General features: G+C 41.0%; 1 protein-coding gene across 1 annotated transcript; it reads left to right on the top strand.

The window, feature by feature from the left end:
* LOC115775423 (multiple epidermal growth factor-like domains protein 8) lies at nucleotides 1-18,107 on the top strand (the record flags this gene model as incomplete). Its single annotated transcript, XM_030722960.1, has 32 exons — nucleotides 1-439; nucleotides 1,141-1,330; nucleotides 1,420-1,583; nucleotides 1,693-1,902; nucleotides 2,058-2,238; nucleotides 2,553-2,641; nucleotides 4,071-4,284; nucleotides 4,375-4,558; nucleotides 5,073-5,218; nucleotides 6,431-6,535; nucleotides 7,295-7,446; nucleotides 8,982-9,083; nucleotides 9,245-9,392; nucleotides 9,770-9,933; nucleotides 10,300-10,503; nucleotides 11,009-11,206; nucleotides 11,352-11,612; nucleotides 11,725-11,843; nucleotides 11,936-12,067; nucleotides 13,228-13,341; nucleotides 13,532-13,615; nucleotides 13,718-13,957; nucleotides 14,051-14,235; nucleotides 14,387-14,600; nucleotides 14,705-14,945; nucleotides 15,064-15,196; nucleotides 15,301-15,548; nucleotides 15,914-16,024; nucleotides 16,117-16,235; nucleotides 17,278-17,503; nucleotides 17,593-17,764; nucleotides 17,944-18,107. Coding segments are annotated over exons 1-32 (5,238 nt in total), but the record flags the coding sequence as incomplete, so codon positions are not given.
* Nucleotides 18,108-19,019: the final 912 nt, after the last annotated feature.

The raw sequence follows: 19,019 nt of genomic DNA, 5'->3' as shown, positions 1-19,019 counted from the left end.
TTGGCTGCTGCTCGCCGGCCAAAAAGCACCAAAACACGGGCTTCTGACCACAACATGGACCTCAGGAGTCGCGTCGACGCTTTAAAAACGTGTCGCTGATAGCCGCAGTTTCCTGTGGTGTACTATCGTAGTTTTATAAGCATAATTTTGTTATTACATAATGCAGAATTACTCTCAAGGATGATTGATTATGGTAGGGTCTGCAGCCACCTACGATTGCGCATCTGGATTTGGTCGAGCCGCTACCACTAGCTAGCGGACAGGCTAGCAGAGAAGGATGTTGTAGTGCTGTCCTCTGCAGTGCACAAAATTGAGTGTCGACTGGATAATTTAGCTAGCTGTCAGTTTGCAGCCCTCACCAGTTAGCTCGTGTAGTAGCTGACGCTTAAAAGGGCCACCGAAGATGTAAACCACCATGCGAACAAAGAGACGGGAAATGGTGAGTATTATCCTGAATCCGTACCAGCTGGCAACCCAGGCTGTTGACTATATTCCGTTAGCTACATTAGCTTAGCTACCTTTTCGTTAGCTGTGTTGTGATAGCTTGCAGAGACTCTTGCTGCTGATTCTCTTTGGTTTACCTTTTGGCTAGTTAGCTGTTAGAAACGCTGTTAATAAAAGCCAAAGTGTAAAAAAAAAAAAAAAAGGCCAAAGTGTAGTATGTGGTTGTTTAAACACAACACTACATTGGTCGAGTATCGTCGTTTAGCGTTATGTTTGTGTTGTGTGATTGCTGGACTCGTAATGGGTTACCTTCCAGTGCACGTAGAGCAACATCAGCAGAACAGTTTTTTGCAGTGGCTACCCCTCAGTCTCGCACTAAGCATTGCAATGCGTGATATGTTGTGCAACATGAATGGCAGTGCAGTTTACGGATGACTCATAGAGATTTAAATCGGAGCCTTTCAGTGACATAAGGCTGCACAACGAGAATTATGAGAACAGGGGACCATTAGATATCCATTAGGGACGTTCCCTTGTATCCTCCTGGCAAAGTTTAGTTATTGTATGTGGTAGATCAGGTGGTCCATAAATGAAACTTTGAGAGGTTGGTCTTCATCTGTATTGCAAACGTTTAAGCTTTTTTTTTTTGAGGAGCCAGCAGCAAATGATTCCCACCGTTTCCTTCCCGTCCTTCAGGCAGTGCCTTTGATGGTCTCCCCCCTCCCTGTCTCCTTCATCCTGGTGGTTCTGCTGTTGGCCAGGTCGCCTGTGTGCCAGGCGGGGGACTGCAAGGGCCACAGGCAGGTTTTGAGGGGACCACCTGGCTATGTCACAGATGGAGCAGGAAACTACTCTGTCAATGGAAACTGCGAGTGGCTAATCAAAGGTATAATATGTGCAGAGAAAATATTTTTTGGTTATTTTGTTTGTTATCTGCGATTGGTCATTTATTGAATTTTTTTTTATATCTTCCAGCTCCCAGCAGCAGTCACCGCATTGTCTTGAATTTCACCTTCATGGACACAGAGTGTACTTATGACTACCTGTTTGTGTATGATGGGGACTCCTACCAGAGCCCCCTCCTAGCCAGTCTGAGTGGCAACACATTGCCGCAACCCATTGAAGCAAAGTCTGGCAAGGTAACCAGTGAAGATAACACAGATGAAACTCCAACTGAACTCTTGAAACTCCATTAGCAATTTAATTTTAACTTAATTTGTGTTGACTGTTTAACTATCTTTGTTCCAGATGCTGCTTCATCTCTTCAGTGATGCTAATTACAACCTACTGGGTTTCAATGCAACTTACACCTTCTCTTTGTGCCCTGGAGCATGTGGCGGTCATGGCCGTTGTGATTCCTCTACATCAAAGTGCCACTGTCATCAGGGTTGGGGTGACCCCTCCTGTACAACCCCACTCTGCACCCAGGCTTGTTCTGTGAATGGCCAGTGTGACAAGGTAAGATTAGGAATGGGGGAGATTAAATGAACACCCACACACACAAAATGTAGCCATATAGTAACTCATTTTTCAACCTGATTAGGTTATTCAGTTGTGTGGCATGATGAAATCTTTTATATTTGCTTTCATTTACTTATTTATTTATTTTTCAGAAAGGAGAGCGCTGTCTGTGTAAGCCAGACTTCCTAGGTCAGAGCTGTCAGCTTGGTCTCTATAACGATAGTGGGGCAGGAAAGTGGTGGCTTGTGAGTGAAGGAAACCCCTACACACCTCCCAGGACAGGTTCCGCAGGCGTGTACCTCTCCACCACAAGAGCCATGTATCTGTTTGGCGGTGAGAGTGAAATACTGTTAAATTTTAATAATACAGCTTCAATGTTGAGAAAACAACTCAATTTTTAACACACAAGTGTGATTCTGTGACAAGACTTTGATTCTTTGGTAGATTTAATAAATTGTAGCTTACAACACAGATTATTACTTAACATAAGTTCTGCTTAAAGTGTTATATATCAACCAATAGTCATATTGATGTATTTATTAAAGCTGAATCACTGCATTTGAGTCATAGTCTTCTATAGTGTCTTGTAGTGTTATCTGATAATTAGTGCCAGTGTTTGAATATTATTTTGCTTATCTTCCTTGCAGGATTTGATCTCAACAGAGCTCTTGGTGACTTGATCAAATACAATTTCACATCCAGCCAATGGGAAAGCAGGTCTTATGGTCATTCACCTGTAAGTGAGCATACAGTCAAACATGCGCTGCTTTTCCTTCCTCCTGCTATTGCATTTCCTTTGTCATGTTCATGCGAACAAGTGGCCCAGTTACTGTCAGCACTAGATAGTAAGCTGATCTTCAGAATGCCATGTAAGTAAGAAATCTAGTTTCCTTAAGCAGGAGAATGGATTCAAAGAAATCCTCTCCAAGATTTCCACTCAATGGCCTGCCAGGCTCCAGGTCATCCTGTGGCAACCTAAGCATCAGGATTTTTTTTTAAAAGATGCACTTTTTAGGAATGCATTGTAAGAATAACAATTATTAAACTCTTGTTTTTGTCCTATTTTTATACATATATATATATATAAAAAAAAAATCTCACAATAATTTGTCAAACTAAAAAGAAGGAAAAAAGGCAAAGCTTTACACTGCTTTTCCTTTACTTGTTCAGCTGATATCTGCTTACTCATGTTCCTTAATTACAGTAGCCTAAATGCAAAATCTTAAAATGTAGATAAATCTTTACCTAAAGCTGAAATATATTAGTCACATAAATATAGTTTCTACAGCTGTGTAACATAATTTGTAAAACTCAGGTACAAATGTGTACTGTTCTCCTGCCCTCTTACTGTAGAGAGGATATCTTACCAAAGCATTTTAAGCAACAATACTATTCAGCGTTCATGGGAAGTTTTAGACTATTCTTTGAAGCTCAAGTTGTGTGTAGTTGCTGACAGAATGTTTTTTGATTTTTTTATTAGGTTTCATTTTTACACATTTTTTCTGTTTATAAAATAAGTTCTACTCTCACCATAGCATATATGTTTAACCAGTTTTCAAGGACACAGACGAGTAATTCTTGTTCTAGATTGCATATATAGTAAGTGCACCTAGTGCACCTAGGATGCATCCATGCAGTCACAAAGAACTGTCACCATCTGGTGATGAAATTTGTCACTCATATTGAAGTGGATCCTAGCATACCTGTAGATGTCAGAACTGTAACATGCCTTTCTTGCGTTTTCCTATTTCTTTTTTGTTGTTGTTTAATGCTGGTTGACCAGCAGCCTTACTGTGCATTACTGTTACCTTGTGGTAGTAGTAGTAGAGCATTACATTCTACTGGTTGCTGTTAAAAACAAGAGAAAATAGATTAAAGCAAGAATATTTGCTTAATTGTTTTTATAAATAATCAAATAACTGTTGAGAAAATTTGAAGAAATTACCACAACTATTACCAAGTGTGCTTTTATAGTTTTTATAGAAATCAAGTTATTGCAGTGTGTAGAAATCTGTTGTCTCATTTCCTGATTTTTACCGTATTTGTTTGCTGATGGAGTCTGTAATTATGGTCAATGGGGGATTTAAGCACTCTCTCATTTATTGTTTAACATCTCCATGTTATTTCTTTCCTTCTTGCACTCTTTGGCTCTCCTGTGCTGTCAGGTGGCTCGTCATTCCCCCACAGCAGTAGAGTATATGGGTAAAATGGTTATCTTTGGTGGAGAGCTAGCCAACGGCTCCCTGGCCAATGATGTGTGGATGTACCGGCCTCACAATGATGACTGGCAACAGCTTGGTCTTTCCACTTCACATGGTGCTCCTAAATTGGCTAATCATGCTGCAGCTGTAGTAGACAGTTATCTCTATGTATTTGGAGGTGGGTTTGATGGTATGCTGTCACTTTGCTTATTTAGATTGACATATTTAAGCAACTGAGAAATGAACAAAACCTAAACTTGTTTCTCAGGTCGCACCGAGGAGGATATGTTTTCCTCAACTCTGTATCGGTTTGGCCTGCATGGATCTGGACGGTGGGAGACAGGTCAGCCCACAGGTGGGAAGCCACCAGCCACTGCTGGCCACTCCATGGTCTTCCACAGCCCATCAAGGACACTACTTGTCTATGGGGGCCACAGGCCTACCACTGCCAGGTACGCATCTTTTCATACAGGCATTATACAATAATGTGCAATACAAGCTGGCTGAGAGTGAGAAATTTAGTATAGAAATCTTTTTGTGCATATTTCTGTTAGTGGTTGTGAAGTAGGGTGGGTAAGATTGAAGTGTTCCTCTGCTTGTTTTGGAACTCTGGGATGTTTTGTTCCTTTACCTGTAAAACAGTGAATTATATCACATTTGATCAAATCATATGAAATTAGGACTGCACTGATCCAACATTTTCGACTCATGATACAATGGCAGTACTTTTGCTTTGGGTATCTACTGATGTTGAGTATTGATTCAATATCAGCATTATAGGAATCTATATTTAGAGGGAGAGGAAGAGACTGGGAATGATTCTGTTATGTGCAAGACAACATGAGCCTTGACTTAAACATTGCTTAACTTTATTATACTATTAGCTTTATCTATGTCATGTCAGGTCTCCTGCCAGCTAGTGGTCCCCTGCTGACATTTGGTGTAATCAACACATATTTTTCTTAGATTTAGTGTCAGGGTCAACAACACGGATGTGTTTCATGTGGACCGGCGATTTTGGACATCTTTCCGTTCACGTTTCCCAACAACTGGCCCGAGAGAGCGAGCTTTCCACTCAGCCACAGTCATTGGAAACTACATGGTTGTGTACGGTGAGTACTAAGAATCTTTTTTTCGGCATCATTTTTGAAACCTTTTTATTTACATTATGTGCACTGACATAAACATAAAAAGGGACAACTGAAAAAAAGAGGAAAAATCGCCCAGAACAGTTGTGCATATTTGCATATTTCAGATTTTATTAAAATATTATGTGCATGAGTGAGTATGTGTATGAATGCATTGTGTTGTTATGTGGACGTCAATAAATAGCGTCAATAACAATAATATCATCAGTACCACCACCATTAATACTACAATATCTACAACTACTGATGATAATAATAGCAATTTTGAAAAAAAAAAAAGAAAGAAAGAGGAAAAAATAAAGAGATTAATAAAAATATGAATAATTAGTTGGGGGTGGGCTAGAGTGGGAACAGGGAAAGCTATAACCCTGGACACTATGGATGGCAGAGGGTGATCCTCATTAGGAGTACCGTGCTGTTTTGGTGAGGGGGAGGTGTTGTTATTGGCCAGGTCAGCAGTGTTTTGTTCTTTATTCTGTATATTATTATTTTTCTTTTATGATGTTGTATATGGTGTACAAGTTATTCTTATCTAGACTGTTTAGAGTTGCAGTGACCTGGCCTGCCTAACGACACCTGCTCCTGAGACCCCCGACAGTGACCCAGATCTAACCCTCCCAGCAACTAAGAAATCAGAGAGAGAAAAAATATTTTTTGTCTGGGTTCTAGCCAGAAAAAAATCACACCCCTAGCTATCAGTGCTAATAACCGTGCCCTCTTGCTAATTGTGATGGTGAACCGGTAAAATTCTTAGCCCGGTGTGGCACTGGGTGATCAAATGCTGGCTAGAACCCTGTGTACATATTATGTGTCCAGACATACACACACCTATAAATTAATTAAAAATAAATTTATCCATCCGTCTTCTTCAGCTTATTCAAGAGGGGGAGATCTGTAATTAAAATGTCAGAGTTGATTTTGTTCTATAGCCATCCATGAGTTATTAAAAATTTCCCTTTGTATCCATTTGATTAAATATTGTACTTGATTAGCTATGAAATTGTTATAAAAATTTGGTGCTTCTAGTCCACTATGCAATTTCCTTTTATTGCAGTGTTATCTCAATTTTGGTTACATGTTTTCCAATAGAATTTTGTAGTTAAAGAATGGTGGGATTTAAACCAGTTGAGGAATTTAAACCACCTGTTAATATTTATCTCTTTGTTTGTCTGACAGGAGGAAATGTGCACATTCATTATCAAGAGGAAAAATGCTATGATGAGGAGATCTTTTTCTACCATCTGGGCTGTCACCAGTGGGTCTCTGCAAGGGAGCGACTCAGTGAGTACCTGAAATCTGGTTAAATTTGGTTTAAAAGTGAAAGCTTAGTAGACTTCTGGATCACACCTAGCTGTTGTTTAATTCTTGTTTTTAACACTATATTTTATTTGGTTGTGATCAGAGAGTCAAACAAAGTCCATTTTATGTATACAGACTAAATAGCATTTTTTTTAAATATAAAAAAAACATGTTTATGCCATCAATTATGCTCTACATGTCTTTTTGTGTGTCACATGATGAGAATATTTGTACAAGCCTTAAGGACAGTCAGAAGGGTTTGGGTTTAGATCTGTTTGACATCTGAGGAGTTTGTAGAGGTGCATGAGTGCATTTTCCAGACATAAAAAGGCATCTAGTTACTGTTTCAATGTCAGCGATGCTCAGATGTCTGGCAAAGTCATTTTCAATATCTTTTTTTTTTTTTTTTCCCAGAGTATTTTCCTAATATTTTCAAACTGTTGCAGCAACTCCCTCTGTATAATTTGTGAATCTCTGAGCTTCTCTACTGATATGTCATTAAAACAGCAGTAAAAACCAATACAACCGTACACTCATGTCGCTGCGGTGGCAGCAGCACAGCACGGCAGGTTACAAAAATCGTGAGGTGCACGACCTGCAGACATGGCAGCTAGCGAGTTACGGTGCTGCTCGTGAGGCACCCCACGGCGGGTATAAAATGGCCCTCAGTGGTTATGTGTGCATGTGCAGCGTCTACTCAGCTTTCTTTACTTTTTCTTTTTTTTTTTTTTTCTTTCTAAGGTGGTGATACTGTGAGGGGGCGTTACTCACATGTTGCTGCAGTAATGGAGGGACGAGTGTTGCTGGTTGCTGGAGGCTACAGCGGTGTTGCGCGTGGAGACCTTGTGGCTTACAAAGTACCACTTTTTGTCAGTAGTGATCAAGGTGACAGGGTGAGTGAAAGTGTTCTAAAGCAGAGGTCCCCAACCCCCGGGCCGTGGACCGGTACCGGGCTGTGGGACATTTGGTACCGGGCCGCACATAAAGAATAAATAACTTAAATTATTTCCGTTTTACTTATTATCTGCGCCTAAACTATATTTTATTTTGAAAAATGGGGGATTCGCTCCGTTACTTCCCTCCATGACTTCCTCTTGACGTGTCAAGACGTTTCTGCTCACATGATACGTCACCGCTAAAATTAAACCCAGAAGCTTCAGGCCTGTCTAACGAAATCGGTTGGTTGACCTACATAACGCTTCTTTATATTTTTGAGTGCTCAACAAGAGTAGAAAAGCGCTATGTAAGAACTAGTCCATTTACCATTTTTATTTATCAACACCGGGGATAGCAGTGAGGTAGACCCAGCCATCAAACTGACTGTCCAGCGCTTGACACCGCGGCTCTGCAGCCACGCTCCATGTGAAATCGGCCGAACCCAGTCAAACCAGAAGCCAGCAAAAATGAGTATCAGAGAAACAAGCTCAGGGGGCTTACACTGATTCAGTGTTATGGTGAGTTGTATTTTTCATGCGCTTTATACAGTAAAAATCACCTAAGTCGAAGTCGCACAAATCGGGTTTTCGCTCTAGTTGGATGGCATCTGCAGGTCCTGATTTTTCCTAACATTAATTCCAATAAAATCATCACATAAATCCGTCGGATATTCACCTACCTCGGATGAAAAATCTGGTCCTATTGTAATAAATTTCCAGTTAAATGTGATCGCATAAACTGGATGAGTTTAGCGCTAAAACCCTCCTCAGCTCCTGTCCGCCCACTTCCATGCATCGGCTCGTTCGTGCACAACTACACACACACTAACAACGCCTGGAAATTGTTTTAGTGTTTATATCAGTTCATTTCACCGGGGACAATCGTGGCAAGTGTAAGCTACAAACTTGCACTTACGAGTAAAATTTCAGATTATAAAATTTGCAGAAGCAAATTCATAGATGAAGCAGAAGCCATTGCAGCGAAATTCGATAATAGACCCAAACTGGGCCATTTGAATCCGACTGAGGTGATTTCCACTGTATTTGTTTTTGCGGTGTATCTTATTTTGAAGGCATGTTTTACCATGGCTCTAACAGCTGACCAGGGAGCGCTGTGAGCAGAGAGCCTGTTATTCATGTTGAGGCGGGATGTTACGAGAACGCTGCTGATAGAGTTGCATACGAATACAAAGTGGATTCCCGTTTTTTATTATTATACGTAGAAAATATCACACTTGGTTATGGTCGTATCATTTATTTTGACGTATTTATTCGCCACACCTTAAAAGCCGGTCCGTGGAAATATTTTCTAACACTAAACCGGTCCGCGGCTCAAAAAAGGTTGGGGACCACTGTTCTAAAGTAACAGTATTTGGAAGACTGGCAAATGTGCCAGGCTAATGGAAGTATGGTTGAAAAAGGCTTTGGCTAAGGGCTTCTAGTGGTAATGAAATTGTTGTGTATACATGTGTGTGTGTTTGTTCCATTGCCAGGACGCTGTTTGCGCTGAGGCAGTAGATGAAAGCATGTGCCTTAAGAACCCAGAGTGCAGCTGGTGTGAAGGCCGCTGTCGAGAGTACCAACCCACTAACCCGGTAACACCTCTGCTTATTTCTTTACTCTGGCTGACTGATTTTATATAAATGTAAAAATTTTTAACAATATATATATATATTTTTTAATCCATTATGTTAATAAATCCAAAGTGTTTGTATAGCATAAAATTAAAGTGCATATCTCTGTTTTCTGGTGACAGTGTGGGAGTACTGGTTGCTTGGGCCTGGCTCGCTTCCTGTCTGATTGCCAGTCCTGTCTGGTGTTCAGTGGAACTCCAGCTTCTCTGGCCCGCGCCCCTGGTGAATTTGGCTGGTGTGTTCAGAATGAGTCCTGCCTACCAGTGTCAGGTGAGACCCAGGGAGGGAGGAAGGAGGGCAGAAGAGAAGGGTCAAGACTGGAAAAGAAATGATGTTGGGAGTTGACTTGGGAGGGACTTAACCGACTCATGTTGGATGTGTTTCAGAGATGAAGTACAGTGACTTGACTACACCTAGCTGAGATTGGACAGGTTACTCAAACCACAGTTTGACTCACCCGTCCAATGGCATACTTCTCTTGGTGCAGTGAGGCCATTTTACTCCTTCAGAACACACTTCAAACAAGAGTCACCAATTACATTCATTTCAGTACAGTAGTGCACAGTAGGATGCTGCTGTAATATCAAATTTGAAGAGGTCAGATGTGTTTTTTTTTGTGTGCTGACCTCTCCCTCTCGGTCTCACAGAGCGAAGTGCGTGCCGTGTGGACCAGCTCTCAGGGGCGTACGGCTGGTGGGGGGAGCGTACCCTTTTCCTAACCTCCCTCCACTCCTGTCGCACCGAGAACTATGTCCCGGGACTGCACCTGCTCACCTTCCAGCACCCCCGCAACGACTCCCAGCCTGACAAGGTACGGAGTCCAAATCTATTGATTTTATTAGTTGTGGTTGTAACTACTTCCCTCTCTGCTTATACTTACTCGTCCTTCCTTCCTCCAATATTGCTTTTACTCCACTGCAGTTCTCCAGCTTGGATATAATGATTCTCTTTTGTTCATTTCTTCTTTGTGCTCTTTGGTTTTTAGTCCCTTGACTTCAATGCTCATTTCTATTTCTTTTTCTTTTTCTCTGTTTGTTTTGCATAGAAAAAAAATACTCTTGTTCAAGTAGTTTGTGAAACTTTGTGGAGCAGTTGGTAGAGAATAGTGCCTCTGTTGATGTGTTTCCACTTCCATCCATCTTCCACTACCCTCCATCCTCTTCACCCCCTACATCAGGTGTCCATTCTCCGTAGCACCACCATCATCCTTAGCCCCACCACAGAAATGGACGTCGCCCTACAGTTCAGGGGCTTCATCCACCCATTGTGGGGGGGACCTCCGCCTGCACCCCCTCCTATAGAGACTGTCTCCATGTGGGCTCGCATTCAGAGGCTTCACTTTGAGGCTCGAATGGCCACAGGACCCAACTCCAGCCAGATGGTGAGGATAAATGCATGTCAGCTATAGAATTTTTTTTATTTCATTAAATTAAAATTGCTATCTTGTCTAATTTTTTCTTTGTCTTCATAGGATTAGTTCTAGTTGATTAGATTATATAATTAAATAAACAATTTATTATAGTTTCATATGGACTAACATTGTAACTGTTGGAAGGCTTAAAGATTGGCAATGAAACCCAGTATGTTGTGCCCCAGGGCTAAGTATTAAGATTGAACATTAATCCGTCTGCTCCCTGCACTGGAATTTAAGGGCCTTTTAATATGCTAATTTACAGGCACATCATTTTATTTTGGTGTGCTTTACTAGAACAGGTTTAAATTGGTTAATACTCAGACATACATTTTTGGAATGACAGTTTAATCCAGAATGGGTTGTTCAGCAGCAGGTACTTTAAATTTTATGCTTGGATTTTTTTTTTTATAATTATGTCCATATTTTCTTTATGTTCAATTTTCTACACATTGTGACCCCATTGGCTGATCAGGAGGTGGTGGGTCGCTGGGCAGCTCAGCAGGAAAAGGAGCTGAAGCTGCTGGCTCGACCGGATGGGAGCCGACTTTTCTCTAACCTGACCAGGGGCAACCATTACCTTGTTCAGGCTGAGGGCTACCTTAACAACTCGGGCTCAGGACAGACCAGTGAGATGGCCTTGATCTGGAATAGGACATTGCCTGGAGGGAGTGTGAGTACTAACCCAGTTCAGCTTCAACAGCAGAACCGCCTGCATGTAGTGATTAAAAAAAATAACTTACACACATTTCTTTTGTGATTTTTCTTAGATTATGAAACAAAAGCATACTGTTTACTTGGTACCATTTTCCTTCTAGGAGATCTCCTTCCTGTTCTTGGAGCCATACCGCTCAGGTTCCTGCTCAGGGTACATGTCCTGTCTGGCATGTCTATCTGACCAGTCTTGTGGCTGGTGCCCATCTTTGTCCCGCTGTCTGCTGCGTGACAGCCCAGACCTTGAACCTTGCCCTGAGGGGGAGAATAGTGAAGGGAAGGTAGAAGGTCAGCGCCATCTGCTGTTGGCACCCCAGCATTGCACCTTGTGTGAAGAGTATAGAGACTGCTCTGCATGTACTCAGGTATAGATACACCTGAAAAAAATGCATTGACTGTCAGTGTGCTGCAGTAATTTTATAGCTAAACTTGGGACAACTGTATTCTTGACTTATGCGCGCTTACTTTGACTTGCAGGACCCTTATTGTGAGTGGCAGATAAACTCCAGCAAGAAAGGCGACTATCAGTGCAGTCGACGGGGAAGAGTAGATGGATCCATACGTGACCCAAAGGGCTGTCCTAAAGTCTGCAACCAGTGAGCTGAAAGTTTATATTTTTAATGTTATTTCAGATCATGCAAAATTCTGTAGCTCATCTTCTCTGTTCTCCTTTCATTTTCTTTTACAGGAGAAAGACGTGTGGTGAGTGCCTCTCTAACTCGAGCCAGTGTGCATGGTGTGAGTCAGCTCAGGCCTGCTTCTATTTTGCTGCCTACCTCACAAAGTACCCCTATGGAGAGTGCAGGGACTGGTACGACAGGTAAAAAAAAAACGAGGACATTTTTAAAGACATTATCAGGTTGCTTTTTTGGTTTAGAGTTGTACTGCAGTAGCACATACAGTCCAGACTTGAAGTATTGTATTTTTACCTTTCTTTTTTTAATGTAGACCTCATTCTTCAGTTTGAACTACATTCAGGTGCCATGTCTCAGCTTTATTTTGAGTGGGTTTACATCAATATTAAAAGAAGTGTCTGTAGCCTTTTTTTAATAACCCAATGAAAGAGTTCAAAAGTAATTAGATGAGTCATAAATACCTAGAGTCAAAAAAATCTTAAATATTTTATGGAAAGTCCTTCGGAGTCTGATCCATAGACATTAGCACACTTTAAAACATCTTCCCTGGTTATGCTCTCTCATGTCTTCACTGCAGCCACTTTGTTTATTGGAGGGCCTTCAGCAAGTGTGCAGTTAGATTTAGATTATATGATTGACTTAACATTTAAAAAATATTCCACTTCTTCACCCTGAAAAGCTGTACCGTAACCTGTGGAATTATCAAATATTGTTTTGATGCATTTGCTGCCTCTACATTTTTTTTTTTTTTGAATGAAGAAAACAAATTACTTTCTTATGATCATCATCAGGACTCCAGCTGGTCAGGACTCCTGTTTGTGCCTGCCTTATTTACAAAGTTACTGCAACTGTAACTAACTGAAAATCTGTTGATATTATTCTTTCTGAGCCTAATTGCCTTTTTCATGCAAATTTGACTAACAACTCCAATTAAAATTGCAATTTGCAACTTGCAAACAACTTTTTTTAAGTTTACAAAATTTGAAATGAGAAGCTGCCTAAGAGATTACAGTAGTCCATTGTCCAATTACTTTAGGACCCTTTCACTTTGGCCAGTGTATGTTGTCACTCAGAGGTTTCATTCATGTCAACTTAAAGCTGAGATTTTGGACTTGGTACCAAAAGTAGTGGCCATGATTAAAAATTGAAGCTTACACACTAAAGAGCAAAACTCTTTGACTTATCAGATGCTTTCACTCTGGGCTGTATAGTCACTAACTTTCTTGATAGCTTTTTTTATACTAGTATACTCAGATTTAGAAAACATTTAGATTTTCCCAGACAGCTGAATTAACTTTTTAATTTCAATCAGTAATAAAATGATATTTATTCTTTTGCTTGTCAGCGTTCACTCAGTTCCCCAGTGTAAGCAGTGCTCAGCTTTAAACACATGTACAGAGTGCCTGAGGACTTTCCAGTGTGGCTGGTGTGGTGACTACAATAATCCCACAATTGGAAAGTAAGTATGACAGACAAATAACAATACAAACAGAGTATATACATAAATTGCATATAAGGCAAATGCACCCTTGATTTAATTCAAAGTAATACAACCTTTATATTGCAAAAGTGCTGATATGTTAGCAGTCATTGTTTTTGTTTGTTTTTTAATTTTTGTATATATTTCATGTTTTCCACCCTTTTTTCAGATGCTTGAGAGGAGACTGGGCAGGAATGGATGATCCATCTGTGTATAACTGTAGTGTAGCTGTGGCTGAAGCACGAGCTGCAAAGTAAGATCTTTCATAACATTTGTTCTACATATAGGCTGAAAAAAAATGATAGGCATGTAGTATACCTGTCCAACTTTACATGTCTTTTTCTTGCTCCTCAAGTCCTGAGCCCCAGACTTCAGCCCCACCTCGACCCCTAGAAATGGAGATGGAGTTGGAGCACTTGAATGACGAAGAACAAGATGCAATCTGGGCCTATCCTACTTGTCCCGATGTAGAGGAATGCAGGCTGGGCCTCCACAACTGTCATCTCTTTGCCACCTGCATCAACACTCCCACTTCATACGAGTGCCATTGTGAGAGAGGATACACAGGGGATGGCACACTGCACTGCAACCAAACGTAAGTCCATCAAATGTAATGATTCATTCTTTAAATTATCTAGATTGCTCTTAGTAAATTTTTTAATGGACTCAATTTTCCTCCCTACTACAGCTGTTACAATGAGTGTCGTGAGGGTCAATGTAGCGGCAGCCCACGGTTTGAGTGTGAATGTTCTCTAGGCTGGACATCTGACCCCGCTACTCTGGTTCTAAGTGGCGTTGAATGTGATGTTGACTGTGGCTGCAACTTTCACTCCACCTGTATTACTGCTCCAGGGATCTGTGATGAATGCCAAGGTGAGACCTTGATATATGGATTATAACTATTTTTAGTTTTACACTCACAGTCACTATTCATAAAATTGAAAGTGCAGTAGTCATTTTGGTGTTTGATATATAAAGGGTGTCAGGTTATTTATTGGTTAACGGTCCCTTGGATCACTTTCAGACTGGACTACAGGACCACACTGTGAGCACTGCCGTCCAGGTAGCTTTGGCTCAGCCCTGGCTGGTGGCGGCGGTTGCGTTCCTTGTGAGTGTAACGGACACGGTGACCCTCTGCAAGGATACTGTCACAACCAAACAGGCCAGTGTTACTGCACCCACAACACTCAGGGCCCACATTGCGAGTCCTGCCTACCTGGTTACTATGGAGCTCCCAGGTAAGCATCTTCACTGTTTTGCTCAGGAGTAATAATTTGCGATGATTGTTAGTATATTGTGATTCTGTGATCGTGACTTGTCTGTACCATCCTGTACCATCTAGGAATAATGGCACATGCTATCGTCAGTGCCAGGGCCGTTCTGTCCTACTCTCTTCCCCTTCCTCCACCACCATTCCTCTGTCCTCTTCTTTGGGATGGCGAAGTGGCACAGAGGGGAAAGGTGGACTTTCTCATTGCCTGTGGGTCCTCTCTGTGACTGAGAACCTGGCACCTTGTCTGCCTAAACAGTTCTGTCCCCCAGTTGCCCTCACTCTACACCCAGACTCCCATACACACTGTAAAGTGAGTTCAAATATGCACCAATGAACATGTTGGCTGCTCTGTAGCATCAAAACTATCACTATTCCTTAAACTGTTCCTAAACTATTCATTATTATATTCGAACTGCTTTATTTTTCAGAGCTCGTATGTCTATGTGTTTGACGGCCTTCCTCGTTTTCTGGGCAATGGAGTTGTACATTCTGATCACAACTTAATTGGAGCATTTTGTGGCACCACAAGGACTCAGCCTATCACAGTGGAAGCCACCTCAGGTTCGCTTTAACTCATTTGCTAATAAATATACTATTTAACCTATCAAACCAATCTGCATATATGCAATAACTGAGCATAGTATAATCATCTCTTCTACCTCCAGGTGTGATCTCAGTCTATTTTGAAGCCAACGTCTCTTCAGACAAACCTCAAGGCTTTAATGCATCTTTCTGGGTACGACGGTGCCAGCAGAGCTCTGATGAGGATGAAGATGGATCTGTATGTCCAGGTGGAGCCCAGTGCCAAGGTGGGCTCTGCCAGTGCCCTCAGGGATATGGGGGACCGCATTGTGACCGGCTGGTGTGTCCTCAAGATTGTGGAATAGTAGAAGGAAGAGGAACTTGTAATATAGTAAGGATTGTGCAAATTTACTTTAAAAAAGTTTGCATTTGCTTATATTTCCAAGTTGCTCTTTTGACAAAAGGAACATTTATTTGAAGTACCGTAACCAGGACTTAGAAGTGTTTGCATAAAATGTGGAAATTGTTGACATTTTTATTTAGTACCAGAGTAACAAGGCTAACAATCACGTAATATATTTTTTTAGTTGTGTATTGTGTACGTTTTTTTTAATTTAATTTAATTTTTTTTATCCAGGATTTTTTTTTTTAGTAAAGTCTGTTTAAAAACAGATTTACCAAAAATTATTAAACAAAATCCCAAACAACAACAAAATAAAATTATATTTCTTACCATTTTAACTTTGTTTGTCTTAGTCTCTGGGAGTGTGTGTGTGCTCAGAGAGCTGGGCTGGATCAGACTGCACTATTCCTCGAGACTTCAACAGCTTGGTGTGGGAAACCCTACTAGACACACAGATGACTGTGGTAAGCACTGAAGGAAAATGAACCAGGAAAGTGAACTCAAGTGTTCGTAGATTACACAGCCCAACACACACTAACATTTTTCCCCTTTACAGACCCAGGCCCACAGGTTCCTCCACCGGATGGGACACTCTATGGTGTCTGGACCACATGGCAACCTCTGGATGTATGGAGGGCTTTCTCTGACAGAAGGAATTCTGGGAAATGTCTATAGGTAGGAGAGTGCAACAACAGAATGTATATGCTTAGACAAAGGGCTTATAAGAGTCAAGTTCCTAGTAGTTCTCATTTTTCATGTTTGTGGCTCAGAAGGTAGAACAGGTCTGCTACCAATTGAGAGGTCAGTGGTTTGATCCCCGGCTCCTCTAGTTAAATGTCGGAAGTATCCTAGGGCAAGATTTTGAACTCCGAGTTTCCCATGCATCCATCCAAGTGCGAGTGTGTGAATGTTAGGGCTAAACCGCACAGAAAAAAAATGCTTGTGTGAATCTGTAAATAAGGCTTGTAGCAAGAAAGCATTCAAACGTAGTGGAAATAGCCACCAGTCCATCCATTTGTGAAAACCTTCCATCCTGTTAGTGTGAAACAATTGGTTCAGATTTGTGACAAACCCTTTTTTGGACCCAAAGTTAAATTTTGATTTCGACTTTGACATGAGTGCAAATTAGGCACAAACTTCCTAATAGATTTACAAATTATTAGATTTTAAAGGTCAATGTCATGAAACAAGCAAGGACATTTTATATTTAACAGGTAAACCATTTGTAACATGATATTATTATACAAAGATAGTTATGTTGGCATTAAAAGAAGGGGGTATTGTGAACCTATTTCACATTTGGTTTCAAACTGAATTGGTAACAGGAATTTTGAAATCCTCAAACTGTGGTTGTAGATTTTCTGTAGTGCCGGTTTGACGGTGTGTATTAAGCATTTGTGTTTTACAATTTCTTACTTTCTTTGCAGCAAGAACTTGAATATTTTTAATTATCTACAGCCATGCCTACAACTTTTTTGTCTATCAGAATCACCCTTATTGGCCTAAAACCTAATAAAGTAGGCATACTGCAGCATGAGAACAACAAAACTTAAAGTAAAATCAAATCAGTGTTCTTTATATAACCTTCTTATTGTGCACATCTTGGCAGAGGCATCCAATCCAAAGTTGGTAACTCTAATTAGGTAATTTCACACTTACGTAGTGCATTGTTGTTTTTGTATGTGTGTGATAACACATTTCTCACTGGTTGGTTTAGATATTCTGTGTTGGAGCGTCGTTGGACCCAAATGCTGACAAGCTCTGTGGAAGAAGGATTGACTCCAAGCCCTCGCTACCATCACGCCTCTGCACTGCTGAGTCATGAGTCTGGTTCTGGAACCAGTCACAACTTTATGTTGGTTGTAGGCGGGGTTACTCAAGATGGTGTTGCCATGGATACCTGGAGTCTCAATCTCAGCAGTTTAGTCTGGAGAGAGCACAAGGTTTGTATTTGACTTGATGTGTAAATACTAAATATCTGAAAAATCATTTTTGTTTTAACTAATCACATTTTTTTTTCTGCTGCTGACAGAGCACAGTGCTTCCCCCAGTGGCTGGTCACACTTTAACTGTACGTCGAGACTCCTCTGTGCTGTTGATTGGCGGTTACTCTCCAGAAAATGGTTTCAACCACCATTTACTGGAGTTCAGTCCTCAGTCTGGAAACTGGACCATTGCCCCCCATACTGGCACACCTCCAACAGGTTTTTTTGAAACATTTTGCTATGTTGAGCCATAGTTTTAAATGGTCAATAACTCACTGATGGACCACTTACTGCTATTACAATACAGTGTCATGTTTTGAAAAAGACAAAAACAGATCTAAAAATTCTTTTTTTTTTTTGTATATGAACCTGTTTTGCTTTATTTGTTCTTGAATCAGGTTTATATGGCCACACGGCAGTCTACCATGAACAGACTGACGCCATCTATGTCTTTGGAGGCTACCGCTTTCACGTGGAAAGTGTGGAGCCATCTGGTGAGCTCTACAGTCTGTATTACCCCAACCTCACCTGGTCTTTGCTGGCCACCTCTCAGGGTATTAAGGTAAGAAGCTGCTCTCTTACATTCGGAAAAGGCAGCCAGTCATCATCCATCAGTCCACTGCAGAAAGATAACTTCTTTATTAGGGCCCGAGCACGAACTGTGCGAAGGCCCTATTGTAATTGCTTCGTTTATTATTATTTTTTTTTTTTTTTTATTATTATTATTATTCAGGCAAATGAATTGGCTTTTTGGGGGCTTTATCATATTCAAAAACTCATGAAACTTTGCACATGCGTCACACCTGGTGAAAATTTAAGTATTTTAATGGGCTCGGGCAAGGGCGCGCCCAAATGGCTCGCTAGCGCCCCCTAAACTGGAGCCCCACCGCTGTGTTTCACGTACATGAATGAAACTTCATACACATGTATATCATCTCCCGGCGCACAAAAAATCCTCTTGGAGCCATGCCCTAAACCCAACAGGAAGTCCGCTATTTTGAATTAATTATGCAAATTTGGCGATTTGCAGCCCTCACACTTTTTCTAATAACTCAGAGGTTTTAGACGTTATCATCTTCATATTTGGTTTGTCTAACCTACACCCCCAGGGGAATCTAAATCTCGAAAATGGTGAGTTTTTGCCAAGGGGGAGGGGTCCTTATGCCCCTTTGAACTTTGATCATTCGCCATGAAATTTTGATTGCCTCTCATTCATACCTACATGATCCAATGTGCATCAAACTTCTCCAGTAGGATGACGGTGCCCCCCTGAACACATACATATGACAATATTTAATATCAGTCGCAGCGCCACCTAGTGGGAACAGGAAATGTCATATTTTACACTTGGAGGTCCAGCTCCAAGGTGGTTTAGCAGAACCATCTCAAATTTCACCTGGAAAGCCTTAAGAAGTTGGACTTACTGTGTTTTCAAAACTGTGAGTTTTTGACAAAAGGGCGTGACCCTTATGGG

The sequence above is a fragment of the Archocentrus centrarchus genome, unplaced genomic scaffold, assembly GCF_007364275.1.
Source record: "Archocentrus centrarchus isolate MPI-CPG fArcCen1 unplaced genomic scaffold, fArcCen1 scaffold_125_ctg1, whole genome shotgun sequence".
Classification (NCBI taxonomy): domain Eukaryota; kingdom Metazoa; phylum Chordata; class Actinopteri; order Cichliformes; family Cichlidae; genus Archocentrus; species Archocentrus centrarchus.
This window is presented reverse-complemented; position numbering and strand designations above follow the sequence as displayed.